Here is a 22,058-nt window from a genome sequence, read left to right on the forward strand (position 1 = left end):
CATAAACATCTACAGGGCTGGGCTTGGAGGCTCCAGAATCCAACTGCTTCTGGCAAAAAAACCTGTGGGTGAGGTCTGGGTCTCCTTACAGGGCTGAGCAGGGGAGGAGTGGTGGAATCTAAAACTCAGTGCATGAGGTTGACCCATCTGGAGCAGTCTTTGGCAAGGATTTGGGGTATTAGTAGTTTTCTGAATGACTTCAGAAAGTATATATGATGGCAACAGTTATGCTTAATAAAGCAAAATGGATAAAACCACGCTCTTTGGGGACCAGCCTGCTACATCTCGGTTCTTAACTTGTTCCCAATCTGTGATGCCATTACAGACTTGCTAAATAGATGCAGTTTCATTGCAAAGCACCAAGAGCTAGCTTTAGGTCTGGGTGAAGAACATTCAGACCCAAGCTCTGCTGCTCATTTTAATTTATAATGTGAATAATTGGGATGCAGCTCGGTGACCCAGATTGTCTTGCCTCAGTAAGAACTGAGCCAGAGCCTACTAAAGCTTGCTCCTGAGAGAAGAGTTTGCTATCGGCACGAGTCCTGTGGAGCTGGGAGGGATTACTCATGTCTGTAAGTAGTTCTCAGTGGGAAGGATATGCAGGGCAGATTAAACTCCTACGGAGCCTGTGTTCATGGTGGTGCAGTGATGTCATTTTCCTGAACTGCAGCAGACTGCAGCTGAGGAAATTGAGAATGTTCTTAGCCTTTCCCTTTTCAGCAGTATTTCTGTACTGACGTGTGGGTGTACTCTGGGATCTTTCACAAGCCCGGTGTGTTCTGCCCGCTCTTCTGTGGCATTTCTGCATACACTGAACAGCTTCAACAGCTGCTGTTCCACACTGCATGACCAGAAATCCTAACTGCGATGTTACTGGCGAGTTTAAGGGTAGAGTCCCATGACCTGTTAAAGACAGAAACAGAATTCTTACTTCACTGAAGGGGTGAGGAAAGACTATTACCTGCTTTTCAAAATGACTAGCCCTGGAAAGCCCTTAGAGATCACACCTTAAACGTGTTACTGTGTAGAAAGGGATTTGGCTTATTTTCATTCAGCCTAAACGTTGTAGTTCTTCCTTCCCTGGTCTGGCAGGGATCCATGGATCCTTGCAGCAGACAAGTTCACAGTGAACTCAAATGTTTTATCGGGAGGGACAGTGACAGATACAAATCCCTACAGTAACTGGAGTTTTTTCCTCTGAAGTTCCTGATTCTGGACCGGGTACAGTTCCTTCAGGTTGGTGTTAGCCAGCTGCAGAGAGCTCCAGCTGAGCTGAGTCCTGCTGACAGGAGGAATATTTTGGAATATTCGTGAGTATGGACTGTTGCAGTCTGCCCGGTGTCTGTGCTGCATCAGTGGGAGCTTGTCTCTGAGGGAAGGGGATTTAACTCATTCCCCTCACTCTCTTTGTATTGAATTAGAATATCTCAAGTTGGAAGGGACCCATAAAGATCACCAAGTTCAATTCCCTGCTTACAGGAGGAATATTTTGGAATATTCGTGAGTATGGACTGTTGCAGTCTGCTCGGTGTCTGTGCTGCATCAGTGGGAGCTCGTCTCTGAGGGAAAGGGATTTAACTCGTTCCCCTCACTCTCTTTGTATTGAATTAGAATATCTCAAGTTGGAAGGGACCCATAAAGATCATCAAGTTCAATTCCCTGCTTACAGGATTACCTAAAACTAAACCATATGACTAAAGGTGGTGTCCAGACACTCCTTGAACTGTGACAGGCTTGGGACTGTGACTGCTTCCCTGGGGAGCCTGCTCAGGGCCTGACCACCCACTCCGTGAAGAGCCTTTTTCTGATGTCCGACCTGAACTTTCCCTGGTGCAGCTTCATCCCATTTGCTCGTGTCCTGTCTCAGGTCACCGGAGAGGGGAGATCATCACCTCCCCCTCTGCTGTCCCCTTTGGGCAAGTTGTAGGCTGCTGAGGTCACCCATCAGCCTTCTCCGAGCAGAACAAGCCAAGTGGCCATGGCCGTTCCTCCTGAGCCTTGCCCTTGGGGCCTTTCACCATTTTGGTTGCCCTCCTCTGGACACTCTAATAATAGTTTAACGTCCTCCTTCTATCGAGGCACCCAAAACTGCACCCAGTTCCCAAGGTGGGCCCACGCCAGCGCAGTGTGGGACAATCGCCCCCCTGGACCGGCTGGCGGTGCCGTGCCAGAGGCACCCCAGGACACGGTTGGCCCTTTTGGCTGCCAGGACACACTGTTGACTCCAATTTGCCATCAACCCCAACCCGCAGCTCTCTTTCTGTGGGACACTGCTCCCCAGCCTCTTGCCTCCCAGTTTGTGTGCGTAACTGGGATCACCCCGGCCCAGGTGGAGCATCCCTTTCTTGCTCTTCTTAAATTTCATGTGGCTGGTGATTGCCCAGATCTCTCATCTATCCAGATCTCTCTGTAAGACCTGGCTACTCTCGAGGCAGTCCGTAGCTCCTCCTAGTTTATGAATGTACATTCAATTCCTGCATTTTTTATAAAAACTTTTTTTTTTTTTTTCCTCCCTAGCAATACAATGTTTATTACAGGGACTACCAAAATTTTCCAGCCCACAGCTGCAGCAGGGACGTTTGTTTCAGGACTCCCGCTGGTGCCTCCGGAGCGGGGGGGGCCTTTCCCTCAGGTGGTCGGGGCAGCGGCGGTGTTTTCCCGCCCAAACCCCTTCGCGAAGGCGGAGGGGCACAAGAAAAAGCACCTCCGCCCAACGTGGGGCTCGAACCCACGACCCTGGGATTAAGAGTCCCATGCTCTACCGACTGAGCTAGCCGGGCGCTTCTCACAGGTTTTTCCGCCACGTGCCCTTCACCCGGCGACGCGCTGACGTCAGCGCCCCGCCCACTGGGACTGCGCCTCGCCGCTGGCTGCGCGGCAGCCAATGGAAACGCGCGTTGTTGGGCGGTCGGGAGCGTGAGGGAGGGAAGGGGCGGGGGGGGGGGAGGGGTGGTTCAGGTCCGGCCGTGGCTGAGGGCGCCGCCGCCGCCGCCATGAGCTCCATCGGCACCGGGGTGAGTGCGGCAGGGCGGGGGGCGCGGGGCGAGCACCCTCACACACACACACACACACACACACACACACACACAGGCTCGCCCCCACCGGGGAGCGCGGCCGCCGCCGTTGGGGCCGCAGCGGGGCCCGGGAGCCGCTGCTGAGTCACCGCGGCCCGTTAGGCCCAGGAGGGAAAAGGCGGGGGGACAGGGGCAGGGCGGGGGGCTCTGCCGCCTGCGAGGGAGGGTGGGGGGGGGCGGCTGAGCCGCTTCCAGCGCCGGGGTGGGCAGATTCGGCACGTCGTACGCTTTAAAATAAGGTATTCCTGTTAATGAAGAGCTACGACTCCAGTAAATGTAAAAGGCACACAAGGAGGCCCCACAGGTTTTTAGGTGTTGTATAACGCGCAGCGATTTCGGAACCCTGCGACATCTGGATTGGCAGGGGTGGAACTGGGGGTCTGTCCAGCGCCCATGCGATCGCTTCTTGCAGTTGTTCGTGTGTGTGTGTGCTGCTGCTGCTCCTGCACCTTTTGTTAGGGGGGCAGCCGGCTTCGGGCACTTGATACACAGTGGTGTCATGCGGTTGACAGCCTTGCATCTTTAAATAAATAAACTTATGAAAATATTAGCAGATAATGTGTTTTGTTTTGTTTTGTTTTTTCTGAGTAATGTGTTTTTTTCTTCAGTACGACCTGTCAGCTTCCACGTTTTCCCCAGATGGCAGAGTGTTTCAAGTTGAGTATGCTATGAAAGCTGTGGAGAATAGTAGGTAAGATACAAATATCTGTATCTGTTTCTTGGCCTCTCTTAAAGCAGTTTAATTGGACTAGACAAGCATGATGGCATTACAGATAAAATTATGTTGTTAAAATTAGTTCTGAGCAACTGTGTCTCTAGGTTCATTTTAGGAGGCTTCAAATTAAGTGTAAAAGTTGTAGAATCACTTTTGCTTGCTAGAAATCAGTTTTCACACTTGCCAGAAATCACTTTTGTTTGCTAGAAACAGGTAAGTTGTGGAGAATGCACAGGAAGGCCATAAAATTACTCATGTGTGTTAAGGGCAATAAAAATTTTATGCTTTGGGGCAGAATCTGATTGCAAGTCTCACCAATGTGGATAAGGTGCTTAGCTGTTATGATAGCAGAGCTGCTGTAGCAGTTTCTAAAAGCCCATTTTATGGATGTGAATTGAGCCACTGAAAGACTGACGTGCTCAGGGCCTCATGAATTTTTAATATCTTAGAATCATAGAATGGCTTGTGTTGGAAGGGACCTTAAAGATCCCAGCCCAGGGTGCTCCCAGCCCTGTCCAACCTGGCCTTGAACCCTTCCAGGGAGGGGGCAGCCACAGCTGCTCTGGGCACCCTGGGCCAGCACCTCACCCCCCGCACAGGGGAGAATTTCTTCCTTGTATCAAAGCTAAATCTTTCTTTAATCTTCCATTTTACGGCTCTTGCCCCTTGCCCTATCACTCCCTGACAGAGTCCCTCCCCACCTTTCCTGTCCCCCCTTTAAGCCCTGGGAGGCCGCTCGAAGGTCCCCCCGGAGCCTTCTCTTCTCCAGGCTGAACCCCCCCAACTCTCTCAGCCCGGCCCCCCAGGGGAGCTGCTCCAGCCCCCCCAGCATCTCCGTGGCCTCCTCTGGCCCCGCTCGAGCAGCTCCGGGTCCTTCTGCTGTTGGGGGCCCCCGAGCTGGCCCCAGCACTGCAGGGGGGTCTCCCCAGAGCGGATCAGAGGGGGACAATCCCCTCCCTGGCCCTGCTGCCCCCCCTGCTCTGGCTGCAGCCCAGGGCACGGGTGGGTTCTGGGCTGTGAGCGCACGGGGCTGGCTCACGGGCAGTTTTCCCCCCACCAGCACCCCCAGTCCCTCTCCTTGGGGCTGCTCTCCAGCCACTCCTCGTCCAGCCTGGGTTTGTGCTGGGGATTGCCCCGACCCATGGGCAGGACCTTGCCCTTGGCCTTGTTGAACTCCATGAGATTTGCACAGGCCCCCTTCTCCAGCCTGCCCAGGCCCCTCTGGATGCCATCCCTGCCCCCCAGCACGTCACCGCACCACACAGCTCGGTGTTGGTGAACCCTCAATCCCACTGTCCACGTTGCCAACAAAGATGTTAAACAGTGATGGTCCCAATATCAACCTGAGGAACACCACTTGTCCGTGCTCTCTGGTTGGACATTGAGCCATTGACCACAACTCTGAGTGCCACCACCTAGCCAAGTCCTTATCCACGGAGTGGTCCATCCATCAAAACCACGTCTCCAGGTTAAAGACAAGGATGTCATGTGGGACAGTGTCAAATGCTTTTGCACAGGTCCAGGTAGATGATGTACTTCATGCATATTCTTCAAGAAAATGAGGACATCCGAGTTCTTGGTGAAGCCACATCAGCTTCTCAGAGTATCTGTCTTCCCTCAAGTATCTGCAAAGGAATGCTTTAGAGTGAAAACCCAAACTGTGCTCTGGCAGCAGCATGATCATCAATTAGCAAGGCATGGACTGGATCACCCAAGTGTCTGATGGTAGCCACAGGCTGCCAGATAAGGATGAGTGGAAGTATTTTGTGTAGCTGTTCATGCCATGGTTGGTAATTTATACCTGATGATGCACTTTTTGAGGGTTAGAGAAAGAGTTGTCACATTTAGATCAACGGCGAATTTACTAAAAGGAGAGGTTAAGCAGTCAGTGGTTCTCACACTAGGGTGGTTCAGCCCAGAGATGGGGCAGCAGCAATGTCATTGCTCCAAGCAGTGCCACCACCGCATATAGTCTGCTAAGAACTATTTGGGTAGGGGCTTTTGGCAGCCCCCTCCTCCTTTATTTATGAAAATATTTGTAGGTTTAGTGAGTTTTGGCTTTTTTTAACCCCTTTGTGTTCAGTGCTAAAGGCTAAAGTGGAGCTGTAACAGATCTGCTTCTGGGGAAATTATGTCATTGTTTCTAGTACTTTGTTAATAATTCTCTGCTATGTATTTTACATTATGGTTTTCTGTGAGGAACTTACATTTATCTTGTCTTTCAGTACAGCAATTGGGATAAGATGCAAAGATGGTGTTGTCTTTGGAGTAGAAAAACTAGTTCTGTCCAAGCTTTACGAAGAGGGTTCCAATAAACGTCTCTTTAACGTCGATCGACATGTTGGAATGGTAAGGTGCTACTTAATTTTAGTTTTTCATAAATTGAAAGGGACACCTCTCAAAAGTAGGAAACTATTAATCAGAGATTAATAATAAGTAGATAAAGTAATGTTAATGTTTCTGCGTACAGAATCAGAAATGGTAGTGGGCCTTTTGGACAGTTTTCTGTAATTGTTAATTGCCCACACTTATATAAACAAAATACAAATTTAAAATAGAAGATAAGTATATTTTGAGGCTGTTGTAAATTTTTTGAAATGCTTTTCAGCATTGCAGTTATTCAAACTTTAAATATAAACACAAGTGTTAAAGTGGTACTTTATGCAATTAACAGATAAGGTGCTGAGGGGAAAAGATGCTGCATACAAGATTCTCTTCTCAGCAGTGGGAGTTGGCTGAAATCTGTAAAGACTGGCGGATAGATTACTGGCTCATCCATAATAGTGATGTTGGGATGATACTAAGTAGTTGTTATTGTGTGACAGAAATGCCTGAAACTGTCTGCTGGTGGCATCGTCAGTAACAGGCATAGAGTTGGATTTGCTTTTAATACAAGTAGTTATACAAAACAGGAAAAAAAAAAGTATATTGCTATGGTTGTCTTTTGAAGTATTAGATTAAGTTTTATAATAAACAATACTTCACACATAATATGAATATTTTTAATAGGAGGTATTGTTTGGGTTAGTGTAGGGGTGGCAAATCGTAAGACCCTATCTAACATGAAGATAATTTTTGTTATTGACTTTTCCTAGAGAAAAATTCTATACTGTATTAATATATAATCATATTGCCATGTTTTGAGCTTGTTAGCAGATTAATAGCTTGATTGAATTCACTTGTAGTTGTACATAGAGTTCAGTAAAGATCACTGTTAGGTCACATAATTAGACTTCTGTACACTGATTATGTCAATAAGTTATTGCAAGGTATGTGTGGCGTAGCTGGTGACAATTCTCATTTCAGGCAGTAGCAGGACTTCTGGCCGATGCTCGTTCTTTGGCAGACATAGCCAGAGAAGAGGCTTCTAACTTTAGATCTAACTATGGCTATGATATTCCACTGAAGGTAAGAAATTGGTGCAGTTCACTCAGATTTTCTGGTTTTCTTAGTCTTGACACGGAGAATTAAATTTTATTACTTGACACTTATTTACTCCTGTAAACAAAGTTTTCAATTTGTATTTCTTTTTCCTGCCTAGCATCTTGCTGATAGAGTGGCTATGTATGTGCATGCGTACACACTCTACAGTGCTGTCAGACCTTTTGGTTGCAGGTGAGTGTTTCAAACACACCCTTATTTGTAAGGATGTTTTGCTTCACAATTGTTGGAATTAATTTAGGTTCTCTAAGGTCTTTTTTTTAAACTTGGAATTAGTAACTTACAGTTCACCTCACAAACAGATTCCCTTCCCCTTTCTTTTTTTTGTGTGTGTAAAACCTTAGGCAGTGAATTCAGATTTACGTAGCAGTATGGCAGGCTTCTGCATGATTGCTAGCTTGTCCCTGAATGTTCAAGTTGAAGAGTTGATGCTATTAAGTATGTGACAGTGAGGAAAGCAGAACTTTACTCTGCAGCCATCCAGCTTGCTCGGGTAGCTAAAGAGTAGGTTAAAACTACTATGCAGTTTTAGTACAAAGGGACTAATAAACTGAAATCTGCTGTCTAGTTGCCAAAGACATTTTACTTATCTGTAACTTGCAGGTGCTGCTGGGCTGTCATGGCAATACTAAACTTCAGACAAATTGCTTAATAGTGTGTAGCAGGACAGTAGGAGTTTTGCTCCAAGAATAAAGGAGGAAACCTGAGTTGGTGCAGTCTGTAATTCAGTGTGGACTGGTAGAAAAAATGTTTCTAATTTCACTTTTCCCCTCCAGTTTCATGTTGGGGTCCTATGATGATGATGATGGTGCACAACTGTACATGATTGATCCATCAGGAGTTTCATACGTGAGTGTGTCAAAAATATTTCGTCTTGGCTTCAGTTCCCCATGTAAAAGTTCCTAATTAGGAAAATATTAAGTGTCACTCCAAAAGAACTGTTATTTTTTTTCCCTTTTTTCTTGGGAATATCTCTGGTGAATCACTGCTTAAAATAAACAGAGGTGGGGATTTGCTCATTTGCATGTCCTTGTTAAACATGTGTTGTGTATCTTGGAAGTATTGTCTCCATGTGATGAGTTTTTAAGCTTGTCTCTCATAAATTTGGGGGTTCATTCCACCTGGTTATATCCAATGAAGAGTCCCACGTGCTGCCCAAAAGGGGCAAGTTTTGTAGTGATACCCCATTCATTAAATACTTCAGGTAAGGAAGCGCTTCGGATAAGAGGGCTGCTACTCTGACACCGGCTGCTAACAGCAAGTCAATCAAAAGATACTTCTGTTATTTGTTGTTAGTGCTGCCTCTTCAGCTGCATATTACACACAGGACGATACACGCTCATACTGTTCTGATTTTTTTTTAAATTTTCTTTCAGTATATCCAATACCATAGCCTTTGAGGGAAACAGAAGTGCTTAATTTTTATGTGCTTACACTTCAGTACATTTTCATGATAGTGGGCTTGGGTGTGTTTTGATCCTGTAGAACTTCTCTAAATCTAGTTTGCTTTTCAGTTTACTGTATTAACAATTAAAAAAAAAAATCTCTTGCAACAAATTGAGCAGGTATGTTTCTGTCTGGGAACTAGTGAGCACTTCTGTTTTCTATCAACAGTGGTAGTACTTAATCTAGGAATGGGTTTCTGTTCAACAATTTGGAAATGTGCTCTGAGAGAGAGCAATAACAAGGTTTACTGTATGTTAGCCTTCTTGCTCTTTGAGGGGGGGGGGGGAGGGCTGGCATATGCTAGGTGACAATAAGAACTGTAGAGGGCTAAGTATTTAATTAAATTTGCATGTTTTTTGTTTGTTTTTAGGGTTATTGGGGGTGTGCCATTGGTAAAGCCAGGCAGGCTGCAAAAACGGAGATAGAAAAACTTCAGGTATGATGTTACAGTTTTGTTCTGCTGTTTCAAGACAAATATTCGGAGCTTATTGTGTTACCTTTCTGGATGTCTAAAATATACAAAATAAAGAAGAAGCAGATGGAATGCTTCCTTGTACGTTCTAGGAGATATTTTACCCTCTGTAATTTCTCAAGTCTTGCCCCTGGGCAACGGGCAGTTCATGGGGAGTGCATGTTTAAAACAGGAAGCATAAACATACACTCTCGTGCATGCCAGTGAGCAAAGTAATTGAGTGAATATAAAAGTGTAACTGAGTTTTTTGTTCTGAATTAAAACCCGAGGGCAGCATTTTACAGGGTGGTGTATCTATTTTTTTCCTAAGGTTTTAGAGGAACCTTTTGTTTAAAAAGTTGAAAAAAATTGGTCTTAAGGACAGTGAGTAGAACTGCAGAATACTGAACCACTGGAATGTTGTGACTCTAAAAATGTAATGGAGAACAATAAAATCCTTGGCAGGTAAGACAGTGCTTCCCAGCTGGCTAGTGCTGAGGTAGTGTCTTTTTTCAAAAGATCTGTCAGCTTGTTGCTGACTGTAATATACATTTCAAAGCAACTTTACGTGTTTGATGAGAAGGACTTCAGTGCTGTGAACACTAGGAAGAGTACAACTGTACAGCACACCATTGATACCAAAAAGAGCTGGTTCTGTTCAGCATTTCCTGCTTTCACAATACTGTAAGCTGTGAAGTGGCACAAAGAGGTTCTGCAGGTGCACAGCAAGAAGTTTTTTGTAGCGTTCTGAAGGAACGTACAAACAGTTGGCTGTGTAAGATGAATCTGTGGAGAGAAGGTGACTGAAAGGTACTGAAATGTGCCTTAAGCTAATTTAGAACTGTTAGAATCCTAAGATTTCTGTCCTCCTCTTGTGTTTTAATATCTGACACCCTTGGAATTGGAGACAGTTAACACAGGACAAAATCCTACTCCTAGTCTGTCTCGTGTAATTCTTATTTGATACTCTGCTAGCATCTTATTTGTGGTTTTGGTCTGCAGAAGTACATTGCAGCTGTTCATGGCAAGGCTCAGAGTTTGCACAGTTGTTACATTTTTAAGAGTAGTCTGTTTATGGTGCTGCAGCATCACAACTGAAAAATTACAAGAAAAATTAGTGTTTCTAGACTTGATTCATTCAGTCTTGAATCTGGTCAGATGCTTGAATACCAAATCAGAATTAGGAAGCCTACAAGATCACCTGATCATACAGGTATCTTGGCCTCTGAGAAATCATAATTTCAATTTCCATGTGTGCAAATTGGCAGGAAGATGATGTTGGATAATGTATAATTTACCCCCAAAAATACTCTCCTGTGCAGTGCTGGGATTTTCAAAAACTTCTGGCTTATTGACTGACTTTTGTACAGCTATTAAGTATGCATATGGCTTGAACTTTACAGTAGAGCCTGTAAAATTTAGTACATGGGAACAGTGGTGTGCCATACAGCCTAACTGCATTTAGTTATTTAAAGGCTTGTTTGCAGAGTGTCTTCAGTAACGCATATGATCTTGTCACAGCAATGTGAAGCAAGTCCAGTCTTGCATGCCGATACTTTTTGTTAACTGTTGACTGGGCAGGTTTCCAGGTCAGAGTTAATTTTGATGAGATGAATTTGTCAAAACTGAAATGGGAAAAAAGAAGCACAAAGGCTTTTGTGGGGTGATACCACCTACAGTAGCCTGTCAACTAAGAATTGTTCCTGTGGAAGAGGTGACTACAGGTGGAAAGTAAGAGGCAAGCAGGTAGCCAAAACTTCAAACCTGCCTTTCAGGTACTGCAGAGCAGATGCTGTATCTGGGAGGGGACAGAGTGCGAAACCCTCGTACGTGTCTGAGGGTGCAAACAGAAAACACTGCACTGATCACGTCTGTTGCATCTTACGTGAATGTCTGGTATCCTCAGCTGTGGGAAAACCTGCAGTCCTGTGGAAAGTACTTGAATCTCTTCTACAGTGTTTCCCATGCACTCCAATGCTACATACAACTTTCTGAGATATGGACATAATTGTAACTAACTCCTGTGTAAACTGTTACAGTGTTTATTTGCTCTTATTGTCAGCTGAATTAACATACCCGGGATGGGAAAAGGGTAATGGCAAAAAATAAATTTACTTCAGTTTTCTCTCTTGTAAATATGCATGATAGGAAGACCAAAAGGTCTACTGTTTACTAACTTTAGATGCATCAAGACACATAGTAATTTAAATGTTTGTGTGACACAAGTTGTATTTGTAGACAGCAGCCAGTGCTGTGTGTGCTACGGATGGAGTGTCATAAATGCAAGGGCTGGGGCAATCGGTCTCTCTCTGTTTAGGAAACTTTTTGGGATGGGACTGTGATGGCACGTCTGTCTAACAGGGCATCGCTTCTCTGCCCAGTTGCTTCTGTGTCCTTCACCCCAGAAGGTGCCGTGGCACTCAGCATGAACAAAGAACTGTTGTCATCTTAATTCCTTCACCAGTGTCTCAAAACCAGCTTCCATGCCACGGTTCTGAAAACATTTTGAGAATTGGAAGAGATGGTAAACTGCATTAATGAAATACAGTGGAATGTATTACTACTTCATAGTCTAGAAGAGTTGACTGGCATGAGGTTTGACCTAAAAAACATGACAGTTTATTATGCCATGGAAATTGGCACAAGACTTTGTTTTGATTAACTGTGAAACTGTCAAAAGACTCTGATATAACAGTGAGAAAATGGAAAATGAGATGCTGATACCTTGCTCAGGCATGCAGTGGGTTGTTAACACTGTAACAATATTCTCCTCTTAGGACATTACTTAAAAGTCAAAATGGCTTGCATAAAATGCTGGTAAGATTGAAAATATATTCATATTCTTTCTAGGTAGTATAGTAATTATAGAAAAAAATATGGTGCTTCCCCCATATTGCACATGTGGTGATTTTATGTCAGTCAATCATAAAGCATTTAAGAACAAGTCGAACTTTTACAATGCTAAGGTTTATCTGTTCAGTTTCTAACTTTCCAGCTGGTGAGTGCTTTAAAATGGGCAAGTTTCCACGTAACATTTTCTTCACAGAATCTTTCAGTTGTAAAATTCTGTAATGGAATTGCATATAGCAGGCTGAAAGACTCATCCTAGAGAGTAAATCTGGTTCTAGTCTTAACTTTTTGTCGCTTTTATCACCACTGAACACTAAGCTCATTAGGCATGTGCACAGCCACTCGTGTTCTGGCCTTGTGGAAATGGAAAACAGTATCTTCTCTTAAGCTGTGTATTTAATTTTTTTTGCCTACAGATGAAGGAAATGACCTGCCGTGATGTTGTTAAAGAGGTTGCGAAAATGTAAGTCTCCAACCTGTTTTTCCAACTCGACAAAAAACCGTACTGGTGAGCTTACTGTGGTTTCAAACTGAGGCTATTCCTTTTAAATTGGGTACCAGGTTTCATTTCTACTAGTGCTCATGCTGACTCTAGTATCTTCTGCTATTAATATTTTTTCTCGTCAGATGGGATATGCTACTCAGCACTGAAAAAAATGCTGAAGGATGTGAAAAATAAGCCTTTTGATGTCATCTACTTTTTCTTATAGGTATAACTTGTAGTGGCAGTGGATTAAACTGTCTGAATACAGTCACTGCTTTTAAAATATATGACAGGTGACAGATGGGGGAAACTTCTTGACATCCTGGTTCTGAAGAAAGAGCTGTACACTTTGTTATGCAGATTGAACCACAAACTGATGCTTCGGATGTTAAGTAGCAGTCCAGAAATAGAGCTGAGGTCTTTGACTCTGCCTTCCTACCTGCCTGAAAGAAGACTCAGGCACTTAGGAAGGAAGCAAAGTATAACTCCTTGTCTGAAGATGTATATAGGGTATAGCTGGTCTCATTTAAATGACAAATCTTGATACCACATGAAGAGACTGGAAGTATTTAATTTGCCATTTACTGATGCAATTTAGAACAAGATAGTGATAGAACCTCCTGTAGTCACTACTGTTACCCCACAGACTGTGTGTGAGGACAGTGTGCTTACAGGGGGGAAAAAAGGTACCATTCAGTAAGTCATTTATTAGTGAGGGGAAAAACGATACCAGGAAGAGAGAAGACTTTCTGCTAGGTAGGGCAGTAGTAAACTATCTTGAAAGTACTTTGTGAATTAGTATCTCATTTGAACAAGTACCCTTTCAGGTATCTACAACACTTCATTTTAATGCTTTAGGGACGTGTTCTATGCTTGTCACAGGTTTAATAATCTGCAGCTGCCAAACTGTAATCTCCAGCACTTTATGGCTGTTGCTTAGAAGGTTATAAAGAAGTAATAAATATGCTTCTATCGTTGGTGTTGCAGCATGTGAGCTTGATTGCAGAGTGTGTCAGTCTGTCATGGCAGCAGCTAGAGCAAAGAATTTGTAAGATCTCTGTTAAAACCTAGCAAGGACCTCAAAGTAGTTCTAAAATGGCACAAATAAGGCACAGATTTTCAAATAATTAAAACACTTCTGTCCTTTAATACTGCCTCAGCTCAAAACTTAACAGCAGCTCCAGCTATAGTTCTGTTTCTCAGCTCAAATTCAGCTCCTTAGTATCATCTGGCAAGCTAGCAAAGATTTTAATAAAGTTTTTAAGCCTAAACTTCTAGCCAGAGTCCAGAGTAATGATGATTTCAAGAGCTTGTAATGGTACACTTTGCAAAATGCTTGTAACTAGCTGAACACATAAGAAAGGTCTATAGATTACTATAGGCACTGATCAGTAAGTCCAGTCTTACAGTGACAGAAGGGTGTCTGAAGAACATAAGCATACAGTAGTATTTCCCTGGACACCAACATTTATTTGTTTCACAATATTTTTATCAAACTGTAACTGGAAGTACTCAGTGTGGTGCTGAAGGTATTCTGCTATCTCCAGGCTTTCTATTTTAGCTAGAAGCAGCTGGTACTTTTCAGCTTTTGACTTAATGCTTTCTGAAACAAACTAAGGAATACAGCATTAATGTGCAAAGCCACAGGTGGCTGTAAGTTCTACTATTGCTTTGAGTGTATGTCTGAACTCAGGGGTGTTATAGTTTGTTCACATGTTCTGCCACTGAGGACTAAATTCTGTGATGCATTCAGATCACTACGGCTATTCTAGTGTAACATCTTCATCCCCCAGACTAAGGAGTGATGTTACTAGTCTGGATGATACTCTCTGTGCTGTAGTACCATTTGTTGTTTAAATTCTGATTACCAGCATGTTTGCCATAAGCATGGCAGCCTAGATGGAGATTTATATACAGGCTTCTAATCAGACACAAGATATTACAGTGTTGGGATTTAGTCTTAAGTGTAAACTGAAATAAGATTTACAGGAGAAATACAGGACATTCCTAGCTGTATTATAACTAATCTAGCAGAAGCAGACGATGATGATGTAGCATTGGTTCTGCAGTATTTGAATTTTAATGTTCTAATTAGGGTAACTTGAACATCTCAATGTGCATCTTAGCTGTAATCATTTAATGTATTGTTATACTAGCAATTCAGCCTGGAAAATTCTCTCATGGTTTTTGTGTGTGTGGGCAGGGCAGCTTGTATTAGCCACAAGAAGGGTACCTCAAACAGAAATCTGTGAAAAGAAGAAAATATATTTAGTCTATTGATGAATGTGTTCTAATCTGTCCTTTCTCTGTTCCTTCCAGAATCTACATAGTTCACGATGAAGTAAAGGATAAAGCTTTTGAGCTGGAACTCAGCTGGGTTGGAGAAAGTAAATGCATTTCTGTAATTTCTGTAAACACCATAGCAAATTTATAACTTTTTGTAACTAAAGTAAAACATCACTTCTTAAATTCTCTCTGTATGTCAAGGTCTTTCTGTGACATTCTACTTAAGATGTCTTCTTTTTATTGGCAGTAACAAACGGAAAACATGAAATTGTTCCCAAAGACATTAGGGAAGAAGCAGAAAAATATGCCAAGGTAAGGCCTGACTTTGGTGGTGTTTCAGTGCTTTGCTTGACAAACTAAGTGAAGATTAGGCTTCTACTGTTGTGATGACTGGAAAATGTATAGTTACAACACCCACCACTTCAGCATTAACTGATGTTATTCTGAAGGGAGAATAGTGAAGTTTTACAGTGTAATCTAGGGCTAGTTCTTGCTTTCAAAAGCAGTGTAATTCAGCAAGCTTGCACCGGTGGCATGTTTCTCCTTCAAAAGTATTAACTCTTTTGTGGTAGAAGTGAGCAGGAGAGGTAGTAAGTCATGTTGCCATAACCACAGTTCTTAAAGATAGCCAGCTGGAAAAAGTTACACTTCCAGCATTTAAGACCTTTGCTTTTGTTGTAAAAGTAACTGTGGTGCTTAGCATTATGTCCTAAAGATGTAACCTAGCCTGCTGAATACAAGGCTTTGGACAGACTGAGAGGATGGTGAAGCTATGGCAAAACTTGGTTTGATTATTATACACCAAATTATAAGACAACTGTTACAAGTATTTTTTTAATTAAACTTTTTTTTTTTTAAATAGGAATCTTTGAAAGAGGAAGATGAATCAGATGATGACAATATGTAACACATTGTTACTTCAAGACAAGTTCAACTTTTCTTAAGTTAGACCAGGTTTGTTTATAATGTATTAAGCATGGGATGCTGTTATGTACTTGTTGAAAGAAACTGAGTGACCAACTTGCACTAATAAATTTTCCATTTTACGGTCTGTTAGCTTTTATTTCAAAGGAGTATAGGCCAGCGTCAACAAGATGCAACTGTACTCTGTATCAAAACCAAAACAGACATTAAGAAGGAAAGATACTACCAGGCTGGTGTTGCTTCCTCTTACTACAGCGCTCCGAGCCAGGCTAGGTACTGAAACAATGTGCAATTCATTCCTGGCCCCAGTCTGTGCTTGCTCTTGGCAGAAGAGATGAGAATGTATCAGCTGTTTTACAGTGAAGTTACAGGTGAAGGTGATGTGCACTGCTTACAACTCCCAACAGCCTACATAACAAGCAAGAATTCAGGAAAAGGAATTTTAATCTGAAATATTAATCCTGGGTTTATTTGAAGAGTAGGAAATATTAAAACCACATTCTATTTCAAACAGTGCTTGTGTTAAGTTCTAAAGCTGTGAAATCTGTTAAGCACTGTAACTGGCATTAACGCTCAAAGAGCTGAACTATTTTTAAACAGCTTCATTCAGGTTTAGTTTCTTAAATCACTTATGAATCAGCTTTATCAATTGCTGACCTTCCCAGGAACTGAAAACAAGGACACCTGTCTTCAATTCAAGTCTCATTTGTACCCACAGTTAAAATTCTAATGGTCATCTTAATCTAAAAGGCATACTTTTCCAATGAATCAAACTTCTCAGCTTTAGTACTACACAGTGAGCACCAGCCCTTAAAAGAAAAGCTTTTCCTTACAGGTTTATTTATTTTTATATAGACCTTTTGAAAAAATATCTGGCCTTCTACAGTCTCCCTTCTAAGGGGATTACAAGATACAGGGTCTACTTCCTTTTTGTGACAAAGGAAAATCAATAGATAGATGGGTCTGCCTCAGTACTTAGTGACTGTTTCAAGCTTAAGCCTTAGCTGGAGTCAAGCTACTCTTGCCTCTCCAGCTGAGCATAGCTTTCAAAGACTGCTGGAACTCTTGGTCAGGCCTGCCTGAGCTAACATGAATCATGACCATGACAGATGGCCTCCTTCAGTGTCTCCTCCTGAGGCAACAGCAGAGCAGTTACCCTGAGTCAGCCTTTCATTCTGTGGTGCATTTCTCCAAACTGAATTTACAACTGAAGCTTACTGCTGATTCAGCTGTTTGCATCATTAGTGAGTGCCAGTCAGGAAACTAATCAGCATTCTAAGCATTAGCTGAGGGCTGATCTTTCACTCATGTATATGACAGAACTACTTGATTCTCTTTGTCTTTAAGTACAGAATAAAGTGTTGCTGACAAACTGCTAAACCAAAGTTAAAAGCCATCCTCATGGCTACAACCCATCCTTTCAGTGACAGCCATGTGGGATTAGGGACAGGAAGTATAACAAGTTATACAAGCCAGGTTTCAGGGTTAAGTGAGAAGAGCAAAATCAGTCTTGTATATTTACAAGATAAAGTAGAAGGAAGATATAGGTAAGAACAAAGCCACTTGCTTGCTTATTCAGAATTTCCAAGTTGCCATGTTCCCTAGTAAGTAGCTATCTAAAGAGCTCCTTTGAAAAGCCATGCTTGGAGTTTTTGCTTGCTGTGGAAAGATGTAGAGTGAAGTCCAAGGAGAAGCGATTCAAGAGTGTGTGTTTTGCAGTGGATAGCAGCACATTAAGTGCCACACAGCAGTCTTGCCTGTCATGGCAACTTTTAGTTAAACAATACTGATGTGATGATTACTGTTGGAGCCTTTTCCACATCAAATCACTAAGACTATAGGCTCAACCTGTTTATGAAAACTGATCTTTGTCTAGGGTAAAGAAAAAAAATCTATTACTTCCACTTCTACTGACTGCAGCTGTGGAAAAAAGAAAAAAGTGAGCATTAGAAGGCAAGGAAAAAATACTTGCATTTATTCGGGAGATGGGGTGTGGGGTCAAAGAATAAAGCAAGAAAACACTGAGTATGTTATTTTAATACTGAAAATTTCCTATAACTTTAGAATCAGGAAGCTAGCAAGCATCTATTTGATCTGAAATTAAGCATTGCTACCTTTTAACAATAAGCCCCAGGGAACATTAGTAGAGATTCCTAGTCCATAATGACTCTCTCTTCAGCAGAAAAACTACTGCAAGCTCCCCATTATAACTATTGTTGTAGCCTTAGCATAGTTGCAGTTCCAACTGGGATAACCAATGAGGCAATGACATTGCATTTAACAAGCCACTTACTAATCTGAAGCTAGTTACTTAAAGAATGCTTAATTGTATGATTGTGCAGTAGCCATCCTAATGTTTCACTGATTTAGTCCACACCTGATGGGTTAAATGCCAACTTTAATGAATTTTGTGTCTGAGAATTAGGATTTACTTGTTCCTGTGTCGAACAGTAGAAATTGAGCAGGGGAAGAAATCTTCCAAGAAGAGCGAAGTGGCTACTTAAGGCAACACTGACCACAAAGACTTAAAAATGCAGCGGGACAGCACAGTATCATTGAACTTTGATGAAATGTTGAAGACCATGGGTTTTTTGCTGAATATAGAGAGCTGTCTGAGGCAAAATGCTTGGTGAAAGCTAAGCTCCAGCAGGGCTCAAGCTGGATCTGAGATGATTATTTAAGTGAGGACTAGATCTGTTACAGAACTAGAAAAAATAGTATTAATCTCAACAACAACAAAAGCTTACTTTTTTACCCTTCAGTCTTAAATAGTCTCTAGGAGGATGAGCTTGCTTTAAGCCCAGAGGACAACAACTGATCAGGTAGCCAAAACAAAGATTTGAAAGCTTCCACCAGCCAGTCTCCTGTAGCTTCAGCTGTGGGGGTACGTCTGGAGAAAGTATGTGTGCTCAGCCTGCAGAGTAGCAGCTCTGGAAGAGCCGTTCCTTGAGACAATATCAAATGCACTTAACTAAACCCTACTGCTTTTGAGTAAGCTCACTGTGAGAGCAGACAGTGTCAGAACATGCCAAGGGACTAGGGCAGCCCAGCTGGCTGACTCAATTCAGAGCTGCAGGCCCAGTACAATGGCCCAGAGTGACAGCCCTACCAGCAGCCTGTGACAGTGGCCTCCAAAGGCTCCCAGAACCAGCCATCACTAGCAGAGACAGCATGCTGTCCTGCCAAAGTAGAGCTTGGATCCTCTTCCCTAAAATTAAAACTCGCTTTTATAATTGGCTTGAAAACAGTCAACTATAACTTCAGCGTAACACTGAAATGTAAAAATGCATTGCAGGCCTAACAGATGGGCAGGGTAAACATTTCCGGATTAGAGATCTGAGCAAGAGGTGGTTCTTAATAGTCTTATTTTGATTATTTCTGCCAAAGTACTGGGAAGTTTCAGTTTTGAAGAGATGAAAAAAAAACACCTACCAAGCAGCACGTTTTGCTTCAGGCTCCACAAGTAACCTACTTAGTCCAGACTGGCCATTTATGGGAATAGCGTAATAGCGCAGAAAGTCAAATACCCACTTGGAATGCATAACTGTAGTTCTTGCCATGCTGAAACACTTCAAGCTCAGAGTTTTGATGGCATCTTCTGTTGCTTAAGACACAAAACACAGGCTTTAACAGAACACCAGAAAGGGAAACTGTACAGACCAACTCATCTCTTAGCGTAAAGTCATCCCTCCACCAAGGAGCATCTTAGACATCCAGCAGTGACACAAGAGTAGGCTCTACAGCAAGATACTTCGTCTCCCCTTAAGTCTCATACATCCTCTGACTGTTACTCAGCACCTGATGAATCACTGCTCTGATATTTAGTAAGGCTGGATATTTCACATTCCCTGTTGCAATTATTCAGTCAGCAAGTCCACGTACAGAAGCATTGTTCAAGAGAATTAAGGCAGAGGCTATCATTAACCACAGATAACAAATTTTAAAAAATAGGCTCCAGTGCCTACTTTACTTCCAAGCATCTCTATGACTGCACTGGCACAGATTTTTAGAATATGCAACTGGATTGCAGAGTTCAAAAATTAAGTTTAGGCTATTACATCATAATAGTAAATTTTCATTGTTTGTACTAATTTTACCCCAGCTAGTAGTTTTTATGGCCATGTATCATCTTCATTGCAACTGACTAGTACTGCTGATGAAATTATGGTAAGACTGAGCTGTTAGAAGTTCACAGAAGTAACCTATATGTAAAATTTCCTGTGTGGCTGATATCCATAAGGATATCTCTAAAAGAAATACTAATCTGTATTTGGTGCTGACTCTCAGAAAGGAAACATTTAAAACAATTTGTCTCATGCAAATCTGAAGTATGCCAAGCATCAGGTTATTTGTTACTTCCTTCTCCTAACCAAAAATAGCTTGATGGCCTGAGGTTAGAAGCCCCACATGCTGAACGTGTGACTGTCCGTACAGACACAACACTGCTTGAGATACTATCTTGGCTATATAGTCCAAGTCACCCTTAAGGAAGGAGATGTGGAATAACTACATGTGCTGTTTTGCAAGTCTCTTCCTAAAGATAAAACTGTAACCATACAAGGGAACACAAAACATTGAATTCAACAGTGCGTCGTAAGCTTTTATCATCTGGAAGATAATGACAACCTTAAAATAAACTGCAGAGTTTCAAGATTCCGAAGAGAAAAATAGTATTAGTTGTCATGACAATTTTGAGACTGTAATAGCACCAAAAATATAGTACGGAGACTGTTCTCTCCCCCTCATTTTCTTCAGTTGTGTATGCCTATAAGACAAGAACTAGCTTTTCCTCCACCCACCAGTTTTTCAAGTTACATGCAGCAAGGAAGTTACTTTTACTTAAGAATTGAGAGCTATTTTGAGACACAACTGCTTGTAACTTTCCATCACAGAAAATCTTGCTATCTATTAAGTCTAATTATACAGTAGCAGAAAACAGGTGGCAGAAGAGGTAAGAGTGTAGCCTTACTGTTTGTCCAGTAAATACATTCCAGTATTTGAGAATGGGATCTAGAACCAAGCTCGAAGCAAGTCTCCCATTTCCAGATGGACTAAGCAACCACCAATGCAGTGTTCTTTCATCTTCGGTACGTTGCTATTAAAGGACTGTGAAATAGTTGTTTAAAAATGGTCCTTACAAGTTGCTGTGCCAGCCAAAAATGGACAACTAGAATAAAGCAAGCAGCAGCATCACATAGTTTATAGTCCAAACACGTGTATAATCAGATACAGGAAAAAATGAAAGTCCCAGTATATGAACTACCCACTGAAAATACCATTTTAGGTGATGTAGTAAGATAAGCAAAGTAAGAGTTTAGAAGGAACATGGGGTGATTTATTGCTGCATAAAGTTAGGTATCATTTGGTGTATGTATTGTCTACATATCCAAAATCCATTAGTTAAAATTCCAATTTCACCAGATTAATAGTAGGTTCAATTATAGTAGATTCACCCAGAAACTGATACATTCCTAACACACAGAAAACCCGAAACCCCACCCAAGTGATGCCTAAGTTTTTAGAAGTAAAATTTATCCGGTTTACAGGGCTTTTAGAAACACAGGAAATCTGCTAATTTCATTATTTCAGGGAAGGACAGAGACCTATTACATTAGACTTCATTAACAAGTGTCAAGAGCAGCAAAGGAAGTGCTAGATGACTTTAACAGAACGCTTACATAAAGCTCAATTTCAGCTCTAGTTCTAGGTGTTGCCACAGTCTAAAAGCACACCACCTGCAAGGCCATTTTTCCTAAATACCTTTCTGTATGCATCAGGCATAGAAATAAATCTGAAACACTGTTTTAGGAGGCAAAATCAAGTTGTAGCTTAATGTGTTTCCTGTCAGTCAGTTTAAAAAGCAACTACTTTTCCAGCCAAATGCTCATACCAGTTTGTTCCCCGCTGTGCCACTTGCAAGGAAGAGATCTCTCCCACAGTAATAAAAGATCTTTCATTGATCCCAAATAATTAAACTCTCTAAAAGGACATATATTTTGTTCATTCAGAATTCTGGATGTCACACAACACAGCTTGTTTCTGTGGTTCTGTTTACAGCTGTACTGGTGACAGTAATGGGGTGACAGACTACACAGAAGCACTGCAGGGGAAAGCACATCCCTGAAGGGACAAACCTCCTGGAAACAGTACAGTCTTGCAATTAATTCACAGGTTAATTGTGCATTATACTGTGTTGACTGGTCTGCTGACTCCCTGGCCACCTGACAATTAGCTACTGTAGTAATATTCTCCAAACAATACACACAAAGTATCTTTTGAAAAAGGCGGCTAAGTAGGGAAAAAAATCAGAATTTAATCACTGGCCAAACTGTAGATTCTCCCTAACAGCAGCTACTTATAGCTAAAAACATTTAAATCAAAAGACTG

At 42.2% G+C, this 22,058-nt stretch overlaps 1 protein-coding gene and 1 non-coding gene across 2 annotated transcripts; one reads left to right on the plus strand and one right to left on the minus strand.

Annotated features, from left to right (window-relative positions):
• Positions 1 to 2,707: 2,707 nt before the first annotated feature.
• On the minus strand, positions 2,708 to 2,780 carry TRNAK-CUU. The gene has a single exon. It is a non-coding gene; the product is annotated as a tRNA-Lys (tRNA).
• A 161-nt stretch (positions 2,781 to 2,941) lies between these two features.
• On the plus strand, positions 2,942 to 15,793 carry PSMA3 (proteasome 20S subunit alpha 3). The gene is made up of 11 exons (XM_042799188.1): positions 2,942 to 3,014; positions 3,683 to 3,765; positions 6,015 to 6,138; positions 7,096 to 7,197; positions 7,331 to 7,404; positions 8,007 to 8,079; positions 9,047 to 9,112; positions 12,394 to 12,440; positions 14,781 to 14,848; positions 14,995 to 15,059; positions 15,610 to 15,793. The coding sequence occupies exons 1-11, from the start codon at positions 2,994 to 2,996 to the stop codon at positions 15,652 to 15,654; spliced, it is 768 nt and encodes a 255-aa protein (XP_042655122.1). The 5' UTR covers positions 2,942 to 2,993; the 3' UTR covers positions 15,655 to 15,793.
• Positions 15,794 to 22,058: the final 6,265 nt, after the last annotated feature.

Source organism: Tyto alba, unplaced genomic scaffold (assembly GCF_018691265.1).
Source record: "Tyto alba isolate M040663 unplaced genomic scaffold, T.alba_DEE_v4.0 Super-Scaffold_29, whole genome shotgun sequence".
Classification (NCBI taxonomy): Eukaryota; Metazoa; Chordata; class Aves; order Strigiformes; family Tytonidae; genus Tyto; species Tyto alba.